The sequence below is a fragment of the Panicum hallii genome, chromosome 5 (assembly GCF_002211085.1).
Source record: "Panicum hallii strain FIL2 chromosome 5, PHallii_v3.1, whole genome shotgun sequence".
NCBI classification, from domain to species: domain Eukaryota; kingdom Viridiplantae; phylum Streptophyta; class Magnoliopsida; order Poales; family Poaceae; genus Panicum; species Panicum hallii.
Genome location: NC_038046.1, coordinates 10,385,312 through 10,398,335, shown reverse-complemented (window position 1 = coordinate 10,398,335; position 13,024 = coordinate 10,385,312). Strand labels below are relative to the sequence as shown.

The following is a 13,024-nucleotide window of genomic DNA, read 5'->3' as shown; positions in this document are numbered from 1 at the left end:
CGCCCAACCTAGATCGAGTGGCTACAGGCGTCCCATACAAGCGTAGACTGTGGTCAACCTAATAATTTCCAAATATTTACACAAAACCCCCTGAATTGGATCGCGATTATTAATCGCGATCCGGATATTTACATAATACCCCCTGAACCGGTCGCGATTACTGATCGCGATCCGAATATTTTCATAAACCCCCTAAAATGGATCGAAATTTGCATAAAACCCCTCTTCTACCTGTCGTCTTCGTCATTCCCTCGCACAAGGCCCACGGCGACCCTTCCCGTCCAGCGACGGCGACACCCGCCTCTTCCTCGCGTATGGATTCGCGCTCCTCCGCCTCCCCCATGATTTGCGCAGCGATTTCCCCCTCCACTTCCGCCTCCAACTCAATTCCGGCTGAGGATGAGCAGGAAAGGGAAGCGGAACCGAACTTCAGCGGCGCCGCCGGAGTACGCGGTCTTACAGTTGCTGCATATAGACTTAGGAGACACCGGATGCTGCGGAAGCTTCCACGTTCACGTAGGCGGCTGAATCGCGAACGCCGTGCCTGCCGGACATCGACCGATCGACGGTTCCTTGGCTCCGGCAACCCGAAAACTGACATGACTGGAAGCAAACTGTGCTTCACAAAACCAACGCGCGACTCAAATTCACACTTAGCTTGTGATTTATCGATGCTGCAAACCATGAGCTGCTTCGCTTAATTTGATCTTCCTTTTGCAGAGATGGTGTGCCATCAGCCCATCAACGATGGTGGAAGTGATGGGATCGATGCTGGAGTGGCTTTTGGCTTGTCACTTGCTTACATGAAGAAACTCTGATTAGCAGCTCAAGGTAATTTCTTTCTTCTGTTGGTGATTACAAGACGATGGTGAATTGGTGACTGTTTATAAGCTGAAGCTGAATACTGCCAGAGCACTCAAATTGAGATGTCTGAGCTCTGAAGATGGCATATATGGGTCGTTGAATAAGAAGGCATGGCATGTATTCTGAATTTGTGAGGTGCCCGTATGTACCCAGATAACAGAAACGGATGTGTTGTTTGAGCTATGAGGTCTGAACTATAAACTGACAAACAAACTCAGGGTTCAGATAAGAAAAGGAAAATCACATAACATGATTTTTTCTTCCAACAAAATGGCTAGAAAAACTCTGGTAGCCGTTACAACACTACCCAAAGAAAGATATTGAGGCCAGTCTGAATGATTCAATTAATATAACAGCAAAACCAGGTTTGCTCACCCAAGTTCAGATGTTGCCTCCTTCCCCTTTTCCTCTTGCTGCTTACTACTACTATCAGAATCATCTACGCTAAAGGCTGAAAGCAAATGCTCGATAAAAAAAAGACTGAAAGCAAACGAATAAATTACAATAGAAGAAAACCGCAGCACATTCACATTGTCTATGTCCGCAGCACTGCTGGTCAAGGTTGCCATGGCATTCCTTGCCACATGGATTTGGAACTGCTCCTCTGGGTTCACCTTCACCAAACCTCTTGGCAGGGCAGGACAAGCCCTGCGCAACCCTGTATTATCAGTGGATGGCCAAGTACTGGTGCTGGCATGAAGGTTCTCAGAGATGGTGGTACTGGTAGCCACGCACGGTTCCTCCACATGCAAAAGGCGTGTTCCTAGCTAGCGCTCCGTCCCGGACCCGGAGGTCACGCAGCAAGCAGCAGCATCGTCATGCTCATTGCATCTCCCCCCCTCCCCCCCACCCCCCCGCGGCGCGGCCATGAACTCGATGGTCATGTGTCTTCTCGCTGGCGCTGTTCATCCAACTCCCTCTGATCAAGCTGGTGAGCGGCCAGCGGGAGCGCTACACGGCAGGCATCTGAAAGAGAAGAAAACTTTGAACAGCTTTGATCAGTTGGCTTCTTCAACTCCGATCAACCACAGCAATGTCGCCGTGTGTGCAGCTGCAAGTCTGCAACTCTACACCCGGCCAGCGGGGCAATGTGGGCTGGAACTGACGCTGAATCAGGTCTCTGAAATCGAGCTCTGCTTGCTAGGCGCATGTCAAAACGCTCAGGGTGGAAGTTGAGTTCGAGCCCCCGCTGAACGGGCTCCCGTCGGCGGCCCGACGCCGTTGGCCGGCCGGCGGCCGCAGCGGAGGAGCTGAGGAGAAGCTCGCGGGATGGTCATCCGAGCTTGTGTTGACCCGGATCTGAACCGCCCAACCTATATCGAATGGCTACAAGCGTCCCGTACAAGCATCGAATGCGGTCAAACTAATATTTTGCAAAAGGATCCCCAAATATTTTCACAAAACCCCTTAACATGGATCGCGGTTACAAATCGCGATCTGATTATTTGCATAATACCCCTAAAATGGATCAAATATTTTGCATAAAACCCCTCTCTTACCCGTTGTCTTCCTCATTCCCTCGCACATAGCCCACGGCGCCCCTTCCCGTCAGGCAACGGCGACGGCGACACCTGCCGCTTCCTCGCACATGGATTCTAGCTCCTCCTCCGCCTTGCCCCTTGATTTTCGCCGCGATTCCCTCCATTCAGTTCTGCCTCCAACTCAAACAGATTTTTTCTTTAAAATCCAAAAAACGGCCAGAAAACTCTGGCCAGATTCTGGGGTGACCTCAGTCATTGAACAGTTACAACACGACCCAAAAACAGATATTAAGGTCCTGTCTGAATAATTCGATTAATTTAACAACAAGATTAACATTTGCGCACCCAAGTTCAGATGTTGCCGCCTTCCCCCTTTTCCTCTTCCTGCTTCTACTTTCAGAATCATCTGTGCTAAAGGCTGAAAGCAAATGTTCGAGAGAGAAAAAGCAAACGAAGGAACTACAATAGAATAAACCACAGAACATTCACATTGTCTATGTACACAAGCCAAAAAACACCTTTCTTTACATGTTTGGACCTGCTATTTACATCTGAATTTTCTGAGGACCCTGAGGCAACCTGCCCATGAACTGCTGGTAAGCAGCCATGGCATTCCCGTTTGCCACCTGCAATCGCGATACTTGCACCAGCGGTAAACATCATCAAGGATGTCAACCTCACGTGTGGTCTGCACAACAATCCAAGGCTCTCGGACAGCTCTTGATGCCATAGCTGCCATGTCAAAGGCATTGGTGGTAGCGTTAGCTGGGGCAGAAACTTCCATCTTCCTGAAAGGAATTTCAGTGACTTGGATCATGCTTAATTTCGGTGAATTGAACCACAATGCTATGCTGTGATATATTCCCTCCGTCCTGTCCTATGAAGAGTGCAATTCTATTTTTTTAGACAGATTAGTGGTGGTATGAAAAGACTCCTATGTCCTCGTTTGTTTACCATATACGGTTAGTTTTGGTATGCAAATCAATCTGACCACTTAATTAGGCAGATAGTTGAGATCCAACCTCTAGAATCGCAATCTTTGTGGAATTTTTCAAATGCAGAATTCACTTTTCGTAGGACAGAGGGAGTATGCTCTTGTGCAACCAGCTGCTCCTTGCACTTGCTGTTTGATGTTTTTTTTTTGTATATGTGAGTGAGCTCGAGAAGTTCTTCATCGATTGCGATGTGAGCTGAGAAGAACTTGGTAGAATATGAGATGCAAGTCCATTGGCAGTTCAGTGCTGAGCAATTGCTAGTGTGTGTTGATCCATGTGGGAAGTGGTGCTTAGTTTAGAATCCGAGCTTCACTTGGGCGACTTGGTACAACTTGTGTATCCACCCTCTTCTACAACCAGTTTTCTCATTTTGCAATCTTCTATAACAAATTTCCTCCTTTGTAATCTGAATCGAATGGCTATCGTGTACATTGTGTTGCTATTGTAATCTGAATTGTGTGGCTATCGTACTCATTTTGTTGCTAATGGATTGATAGGACAGTCGTGACACACTGACACTACACATCCACTGTCCTGCAGAGGCAACAGAACTGCAGAACTACCGACACAACAAATTGACCAAAGCAAACATAATCCAATAAGTCCCTACATGGGCAATATGCAGTTCGTGAAATCCCATGTCATCCCTCTCAAATCAATACTAGAATGGGTAATTCAATAGGTAAATATGCCACAATTGTAAAAAGATACAGCCTTGCACAAGTGCTCAACGCTGCAGAGTAAATCAGAGCATTGATGTGTGCCAACGTAATGCAGTGTTGATTGAAAACAGGCCACGGTGGCGTTATTCGGTAGTAGTACCATTACCACTCTAGGCCTGAATCATCCCTAGAATATAGCAGTTGCTAGTCACAAATTTGAGCATGCCAATACCACCACACCTATAAATGTGTATGTGCCAGTCTCTTTGCACCCATAGTGACCTTTTAGGTAGTAAAATAGTTTTCTGGGCATAAGAGTACCAGCATCATGCTACAATGCTATCTAAGCAGATTTCTTGAGACAGATTTGCGAGCCTGTTAAATTAGTAAGCACTGAGCCGCGAATAGTGACTAGATGATTTTTATATTCATATTTCTCCATTTGATGCAATGGATAAACAAACAGGACAAACAATAAATTGGATACAAGCAACATGGATGAGAAAAAAAAAGACAATCAGAAGGAAAGAAAGGGGTTTGTTCTAACTGTTTCTGGCCTGTCACACTTGACGAAGTCAGTCCATTTATGCTGCTTGACACAGAGAACAGAGAAAGAATTAGGGCATGGGTAAACACAAAGGGAGTGGAATATAAATAAACTTAAAAAAAAGTTACATCAATGGCACGTCGTAGGAGGAGATCGTAACTGAACAAGGCAAAGCCAGAGGGCGTCTCGAAGAGCACCAAGATGATCCCACAATTCCCGAGCTGGACTCCTGGGAGAACAAGATTCAGGCAAATTCAGGCAAGCAGAAATTCGTGAGTGAGTTGTGAATCAGAGGCTAAGTGACCTAGACCGGGGAAGTCGTTCCAGTTCTCATATTCCTCCTCCTCCTCCTCCCCCTCTAGTTTCTCCGGCGAGCCAAGAAGAGGCGGTTAATGTGTGGATACTGAACCAACGCGACTGCCATCTGGTGATCGCTCCTCGACTCCTTCCTCATCGGAGCACAAGCAGCGACTGGGTTCATCGGACGACGGCCCAGCAAGCGCGCTCTGGTGATGCGTGGAGAGCGTGGTGACACAGCGAGCGGCGGAGCTTAGCGCAGGCCGGCGCTGTCGCGCGGCTTCCATCTCGCCGGTCCAAAACATTTGCAAGGATGACCCCAAGATTGAACCAAATAGTTTGCAAATACCACCTGATTTGGATCGCAATTAATAGTCACGATCCGAATATTTGCATATTACCCCCTGCATTTTACAAATAACCTCTAAATTGGATCGTGATTAATAATCGCGATCCGATTATTTTCATTTATCCCCTGATTAGTTTCAGATAACCCCCTGGTCGTGGTTCGCTCCGCCCCGCCCGTGAGCCGCCACCGCCGCCGTCCTCCACGCCGGAATCGCGAAGTTCCGCCTCAGCCACCAGTCCCCGGATCAATTCCTAGCACCATCCAACACCAATCTCACCACCCGCAGCAAGAACCGGAGGGTAGCGCGCGGCTCGCCGCACCCGGGCCACGCGGAGCGAGCCGCCGCGGGCCCTCGATCTGACGGGCATGGGCGCACGACGGCGGCCGGGATTGCGATTGCGTGGGGCGGTAATCCTCCACCACCTTTCGATTTCACCCAAGCAAGCAAGAACTCGAGCAACACACGCTCGAGACGATTATTCATGCTTCATGGATGTGCGGATGTTCCTTCAGAGGTGAGGTGTTTTTATGCGATTCAGGGCAGAGGATCTTCAGCCTTTGTCGAGGAACTGCAGAAACGCTACTAATTGTAGCAAGAGGAGCTGACCTGGTATGCGGACACTGCAGAGGATCTGCAGATAATATCAGATGAGATGCGGGGAGCTTGCCTGCTGTGGGCCGCTGACAGCAAGCCGCCCATCATGCCTGCACGACACGGCTGAGATCTTGGCAACCAGAGGAATCCCAGCTAGCTAGTGCCCAACGCCAGGGCTCGGCACGGACCGCAGCAGCCGCTCGGCCCTTGCGCCGCCGCTCACTTCACTGGAAGTCCCTCAGCCGCCGCTCACCAACCCGCGGCTGCCGGCCGGAGACCCTCGCTACGCCGCGCCAGCTTCGAAGCGCACGGCCATGCCTCCGCCCAGCATTTCCGGGGACGCGCGCCCCTGGCACGACGCGAAGCAGGGGAGCAGGCACAGAGCAAGCAGCGTCCGCCCGTGCCGCTGCATTGCTAGTGCTAGCTCCCTCTCGTGCCAAGTTGGCGAGGATGACTTGGGGTCGATTGGTTCGGAGGCCGAGCTGGTTTATGATGAGCTGGTCTGTGTGCGTGAGACTTGATTTCAGGTCATCAGTTTTGACACCGTTGGGTTTCAGCTAAACGGACAGGTAACTGACTGGACTGCAACGGAGACGGCGCCTTGTGTTGGTCAAGTTTCCAGATTTCCAGTTCAGCCTGGCCTAGTTCTAACGACCTGAACTGGATTCTCCATGGAGTTGCCTGCTTGAGTGTTTGCCTTTGCCCTGGGTACAATCACGAGCGCTCGAGAATACTTCACAAAGAAGGGCCAAGGATTCCGAACAGTGCCGTGTCTGAGCTGTCGCATTGTCCTCCTAGTGGCTGATGTCTGTCAGGCTTAGCATTGTGCATTTGTGCTATCTCACAGCCTTGTTAAATGCCTGGTTTCCTGACATTTTTCTGCTTAGCGAAACTGCATCAACTGCTACCTGATGGAAAAGGACACGACCTGAAATTTTCAGCTGAGGCTGTGCCCGCTTATCCATCATGCTCCACGTAGCTGATCATTTTCACAATCTATCCTCCAAAAGAACAGAAATGTTTGTTTTTTTGGGTTCCGCCCTGTCTGTGGCGCACAACATGCGGCAAAACAGCAGGGCCCACGCGCTCATCCAAGGATTTTTCTACTCGATGAATGTGGGCCCACTCTGGAAGATAAATTTCAAATGTGGAGGAACTGAGGATGCCAGGTGACCATAACAAAGCCGAGATTTTATTATCACCGGCAATATTCCCGACGATCCATGTCATTCTCAAAAAACGACACGAACGACTTCCCCTCCACATTTGTGTGCAAGAAAATATGCATACTGCCCCTTCTAGGTCCAATTTTTTACCAAAGGACTGAAGAAAATCATGCATTTTTCGTTATTCATCCATTGCATTTGACAAAGCGACAAATGTTAGGTGATGGTGACTTTAGACATTTTTCGTTTCTTCCCTTGCCTTCAATATGACATATTTTCATTATTTTTGTCCACAAGATTCCGAGGGACAATTAGAGGTTGCAAATTGGTGACCCTTAGGTGCACCTCCAACCCTCTTTAGTTCAAATATCTATGCTAATTTTCTAAAATAGAATATTATTTTGAAGAAATAGCATAAATATTTGAACTAAAAAGGGTTGGGATGCATCTAAGGATCACTAATCTGCACCTCTAAGGACAATAGTTAGGTGCTCACGGAATACTAACCTCAAACGTGGTATCTATCTATTGCTTGACGCAAGAGAAAATGTTCAACATGCTTCCATCTTCAGTTTGTACATCGCGATGTTGAAAGTAATTGAGATTAATAAAGGGTGCTTGGATGGTTATACAAATTCCTAATGCTATTGAGATCTTCTACAAGCCGATCAGCAGCATACCCTTGATTCTAAAAATAATTACTCAAAGAAACATTAACTGAAGCCAGATGGAAAACAGGTTGTCTTATAAAATGCTATACCATTGCATGCTTTAATATTGTATACTACTTGTTTGCATATGAAATATAATAGGGTGGTATCCAGTTAGTTTGCGGACCAGGGGAATCCAGCACCGGTTCAGGCTTGGAGCGTGTTATCCCTATAGTTATTATCTCCATTTAAAATTGTAAATCGTTTTAAATTTTCTAGCTACATAGATTTTATTATGTATCTAAACATATTGTATACCAGATGCATAGCAAATACTATAAATCTAGAAAAGATAAAATGATATACAATTTAAAATGGAGAAAGTACAGTTTATATAGGCATCTTCGAAGAATCACTCAATGCATACTTAGGTTTGCTCAGTTGTAAGATTTTTTTTTCTGTTTCTCCTACTAACAAGAGATTCTCATCTATGTCTCCCACATTCTTCAATGTTTGTACGTTGGTGGGACATGTCACTGTTAGATATATCAAACCTATATGGTTTCTATAAAAACAGGGAATCCTATATAAAAAGGTCGCTGTTGGATATGTTTTGAAGAAAGGTTAAGGGATCTAGCGCAAAATATGGTCATCAGCAAGGCGGATACTGCGAAACGGTAGAGAAAAATCACGGGAGAGGAGTGGCGGAGAAAAACCAAAACAAACTCAGGGCGCCAAGAAAACGGACCGGAAAACAGAGCAAGCGAACCCCACCGGCCACCGGATTCCGGATCCACACCGCCTTCCTTCTCCTCCCTCCCTCTCGCCGGAGCCAGATCAAGAATACACGCTGCCATCCCATCCGATGGCTCCTCTCCTTTCCCCACCGCTGCTCGCGGACTCCGTCACCAAGTTCCATGCGGCCTCAACGGCGGTCCCCTGCTCCGGCAGCTCACAGCGATATGCCATCACGGGGTTGGTCGGGGCCGGAAGAGGAGGCCGTCACCGGTGTCGGAGGACGTGGGGAAGGAGGGGCTTGAGGGTGGTAGTGGTGGCAGCGGAGTCCCGCAGCTCGGAGGGGGGCGTCGCTGAAGATTATTACGCTGTTCTTGGCGTGGTAGGTGCTTCATCTTTTTTTAAAGGAAGGTGCTTCATCTTCAAAGCATTCGTTTTGCATTTCATCCCGCTCTTTTGAATTTTCTAGTTTGGCAGTAGTGGAACATAATCAGTCCTTTTTCTTCTTACTGTGAAACTAGATTGGAGTGGCACCTGCCATGGTTCCTCTCAAAAACATAAAAAATTGTAGTGTTTCTTGCATCATTGGCAGTACTATAACACAATTGGAAGTTAATTCTTGCATCTTTTCAGATGCCAGATGCAACACCTAAGCAGATCAAGAAAGCGTACTACAATTGTATGAAGTCATGCCATCCTGATCTTAGTGGGAACGACCCTGATGTGACGAATTTCTGCATGTTTATCAATGAGGTTTACACGGTACAATCCCAACTCCTGCCATTTTCGAAACATGTTATATAGAGCCGTACTGCAATTTATCTGTGACGTAAATATGAGTAAGTGAAAACCAGGTGCTTACCGATCCCATCCAGCGGGCGGTGTATGATGAGATCCATGGATACGCTGCGACTGCAACCAACCCTTTCTTGGATGACAGTGCACCCCGGGATCACGTGTTTGTCGATGAGTTTAGCTGCATAGGTATTGATGAATTTGCCCTGAAAAGAAATTTTATTTGGAATCAATTCAAGAAAGCTTTTAATTATATTCTGCCCACATCCCTGCAGGATGCAAGAACTGTGCTAATGTGTGCTCTAAGGTCTTTCAAATTGAGGAAGATTTTGGACGGGCAAGAGTTTATGACCAGTCAGGCGACATAGAACTGATTGAAGAAGCTATTGAGAGCTGGTGCGAATGCCAAAGTCTTTTTACTTTGTGTTTTGTTCGTTAATCTATCAATTATCCAAGCATCCTTACTTGAAATTTGGTGCAAAAATTCGTCGAAACAAAAATTGTGCAAAGTGGGGCAAATAATTTTTCTGTTGGTTTGAAATCCTGAATTCTGACTACTGATATTGTTCTGATAAACTTCCATTTATGTTCAGTCCAGTTGACTGCATTCATTGGACTTCAGCTGCACAACTTTCGCTCCTTGAGGATGAAATGCGCAGAGTAGAGAGAGTAAATGTAAGAATTTCTTCCTGATAATTTTGGTGGAATGGTTATGTTTGTAAGAATATTATTATAAATTTTGCTAGTTAAGATAGAACCAACCTTTTATGTTCAAACCAACTACGGATGTTATCCTACCTTGTACTATCAAATGATTTTTTTTCCCCATTTTATCAGGTTGGATTGATGCTTGCTGGGATGGGAGGTTCAATTGATGTGTTCCGGATGGTAATCTCTACTTCATATAACTTTTGTTTACAAATGGACCATCCTCTTTTCTGCAACAGTTAGTTGTAGTATGTTGCGGATCCTAAACATTGTCATGGTTTTTGTTGCAAATGCACTCACCTCCTGAAGATGATATTTAAGTAAACTTAATTTCAGAGTTAGAAAACATGGCACATATTTCTCACATCTTGTTAACCAGTTGTATTATCTTATATTTCCTTGTCGTCAGGCAAGTTCACGCTGGGAGAAAAGACAAGCCAAAGTCCTGGTAAATTTCTCTGTTTGATACACATGAAAGTGCTACTAACAAGATTTCCAGGACCAGAAATTTCTCACTACTCACATATGGAGTGCTTGCGCATTGTTCTGAACGTGTCTGCGTATTGCAGGAAAAGGTGAGAAGGCGGATGAGCCAAGATGATTCCAGTAAGGGCGGCTCATGGAGTGATATCTGGGGAGCACCAACGAGATACCAGAAGAACGGTAAAACTAGCGCATCTAGTCTTCGGAAGTTTCCCGTCCTTTTTATGTTTTCTATCCTTCCCCTATATGTCTTCTTAACGCTCCTGCTACACACATTAAACAGAGGAGGAGGCAAAGGAGAGAGCAAAGCGAGCTGCGGCTGCGGCGAGGAGGTGGCGAGAGTACTCAAGGAAAGGCGCCGACAAGCCCCCCACATTCAAACTTCCAGAGGCAGTGTCCAACAAGGAGTGAGAACACGGTAATTGGAGACTTGTGCAGTACTCCAGCGATACTTTAACCCCCCAATTTACATCATGTATAGTATAGCCTAATTATTCACAGGAGAGCCGTATCCTGTATAGCGGTAGCTCTCTCGCCCTCGATTCCATATCCTATACCTGTAAATCCTCTGTTAGTGATAGCTCAGGTCGTCAATTGCCCATAGAGTTCAGATCCCAGACGCAAAACAAACAACTGTACACAAAAATGTGGCACCTTGGTACTCTTACAATCATGATTTAGTATGAAGCACGGACAGATGCATACACTTGGGATTTATGGTTTTCGTTATCTCAGCGTCATGTGATCAAACTGGAAAGGTGAAGAGCAGGGATCACAATAATCCGCAAGCACACACAGCCATGGACAGATGCATTTACTCAGAGATGCAGCAAAGAATGGGTGTTGCATTCGACAGACAAGCGCCAGCACTGCAACGCAAAGATTCTGAATCGAGAGTGCTTATCTGACGGAGCACGCGACAGCGTGAGCCCAGGACCTGAGGTGCGCCTTCATGGCCACGCCTTCCCCGGGCGGCGGCATCCGCGCCTGCGAGCACCGGGCCGCCGCAGCGACGCGCGTCCGCCGCCTCTGCTCCTTCTGCCAAGCAACCATGCGCTCATCCCACTCCCTGTCCCTGAGGCACCTCGCAGCCGCTCTGGGCTCCGCCGTTGCCGCCGCCGCTCTGCGCTCCGTTGCCACCGCTGCCTCCTTGACGCCGTTGGGAGCCTGGCCAGAGCTACCGCTGGTCGTCTCTGCTGAATCCTGCTGCTGTGTGGGCTGCAGCTCCTCTGCGCACTCTCTCTGCTTGTGCTTGGAAGGCGGCTGGAGGAGGACGCTGGAGTAGAACCACAGGGAATCCATGGTCGCGAAGATGTCGTCTCCTTCCATTTCTCAGGCTACAAGTAGAGCACGCGATCTTGTGGGTTTTGTTTGCCAGGGTCCGCAGCTAGAAGCTAGAACTGCAGAAAAGAATTGGAACGATGGGGGGATTTGGGCTTGGACGGCATGGACGCCAGCTTGAGCTTGGCTGGTGTCCCGTGTCCGGCCGTGTCCGTTTGAAATGGGCGCTTTATTTGGGCCGGGTACCACGTACCAGTGCCGCAACGGCTCGGTGCCACTGCAGCCATGCGCATGCAGCATGGCTGGACGTCCTACCGAAAAGTCCATCTTTGGCACGCCTTTTCAGGAAGGCCAGATTGGCGTTCCAGGTCAGGGTATGGGTGGGATCCGAAGGGACCTACGAGGAGCTGGACGGTGGGGCCGCTTGCCAGCCTCAGAGCGAACTGGACTGAACTGGACACACCTTAACGCGGAGCCGGAGGAGGGAAGCCTCATGGGCCTTCTTGGGCTGGAAAGATGGGTAGAAATGTAGCATGATGGCTTTTCTTTGATTTGAAGCAGAGAGAAAGAAATGAAAAGATGCCAGAAATGCGGAACGAGATCATGCAAGCAAGAGTTTAAACCGGCACAGTAGTTGCATGGCTGGGCAAATCTCCTTTGGCAGTGGCCGATCAATCGACCGCCCTGCAGCTGCAGCGCTGCAGGTGCGAACACTGCCAAGGAAGACTCGCCCAGCAATGCAGGCGTCCTGATCCCATCACACTTCTGAATTTCTGATTCACCTCTGGTTAAGAACTGAGGCTGGAGTGCTGCTTGCTCCCTGCTCGTCCTAGGCTTCGCCGCCTCCATTTATATAGCCTAATAGCCGCACAGCGTCAGGTGCTCCCAGAACAAGCGTTCAGGGGACGACGGAATGAAACCGGCATCATCCGGTTGGACGAATTCTCATTTGGCCATTCTCGTTAGTTTTGGCCCCTTATTTGCAACGCTTGAGACTGTTTGCGGTCAGTTGCAGTGTGTTTATACTCTGCAGTACTTTCCTTTTCCAACGATTTTATTAGATCTTCGTGACATGAAGCCTCTAGCATATGCTATATGCCACATAAATATGCTAAAAGAGCAAGTTTCCTAACTTTTGACAGAAAAAAAGAGAGAGTCAAGTCTCATGCTCTCGCTAGTCGCTAGTGTCGTGAATTTGAATGTAGATCGTTTTTCTTCCTTACCTTGTGTTTGTAAAGGTGATTTCCTTCACACCCTAGTTAAGCCTATTTATTAGTCATACGCATGATTCTGCCCACTTGATACTTCACACTGAAATGTTGGACTTGGGCAGAAATCAGCAAACGGCAACTCTGCATGGGTATAAAGCTGCTCGAATTTAGAAAAGCTAGTGTCGTGTTGCGGTCAGGCCCAAAG

The 13,024-nt window shown here is 47.7% G+C and overlaps 3 protein-coding genes across 17 annotated transcripts; 1 reads left to right on the top strand and 2 right to left on the bottom strand.

The window, feature by feature from the left end:
- Positions 1-2,788: 2,788 nt before the first annotated feature.
- Positions 2,789-6,533, bottom strand: LOC112892334 (probable WRKY transcription factor 3). Of its 15 annotated transcripts, none has more exons than XR_003228713.1 (4): positions 4,854-6,525; positions 4,678-4,770; positions 4,550-4,594; positions 2,789-3,133 (listed from the first exon to the last, which is right to left on the bottom strand). XR_003228713.1 is itself a non-coding variant. In XM_025959511.1 (4 exons), exons 1-4 carry the CDS (start codon positions 5,896-5,898, stop codon positions 3,107-3,109), a joined length of 234 nt encoding a protein of 77 aa, XP_025815296.1. In that variant the 5' UTR covers positions 5,899-6,533; the 3' UTR covers positions 2,789-3,106. The 15 variants fall into 15 exon arrangements, 6 of the variants coding, with proteins under 6 accessions (XP_025815296.1, XP_025815291.1, XP_025815294.1 ...); XR_003228712.1 differs by having other exon boundaries at positions 4,550-4,591; positions 4,710-4,778; positions 4,854-6,524; XR_003228714.1 differs by having other exon boundaries at positions 4,550-4,591; positions 4,710-4,770; positions 4,854-6,524.
- A 1,938-nt stretch (positions 6,534-8,471) lies between these two features.
- On the top strand, positions 8,472-11,031 carry LOC112892333 (chaperone protein dnaJ C76, chloroplastic). The gene is made up of 9 exons (XM_025959505.1): positions 8,472-8,723; positions 8,975-9,103; positions 9,196-9,325; positions 9,412-9,532; positions 9,730-9,811; positions 9,974-10,024; positions 10,254-10,292; positions 10,414-10,507; positions 10,611-11,031. The coding sequence occupies exons 1-9, from the start codon at positions 8,472-8,474 to the stop codon at positions 10,736-10,738; spliced, it is 1,026 nt and encodes a 341-aa protein (XP_025815290.1). The 3' UTR covers positions 10,739-11,031.
- Positions 11,032-11,167: 136 nt separating this feature from the next.
- Positions 11,168-11,791, bottom strand: LOC112892335. Its single transcript, XM_025959512.1, has one exon. It carries the CDS (start codon positions 11,654-11,656, stop codon positions 11,228-11,230), a length of 429 nt encoding a protein of 142 aa, XP_025815297.1. The 5' UTR covers positions 11,657-11,791; the 3' UTR covers positions 11,168-11,227.
- Positions 11,792-13,024: the final 1,233 nt, after the last annotated feature.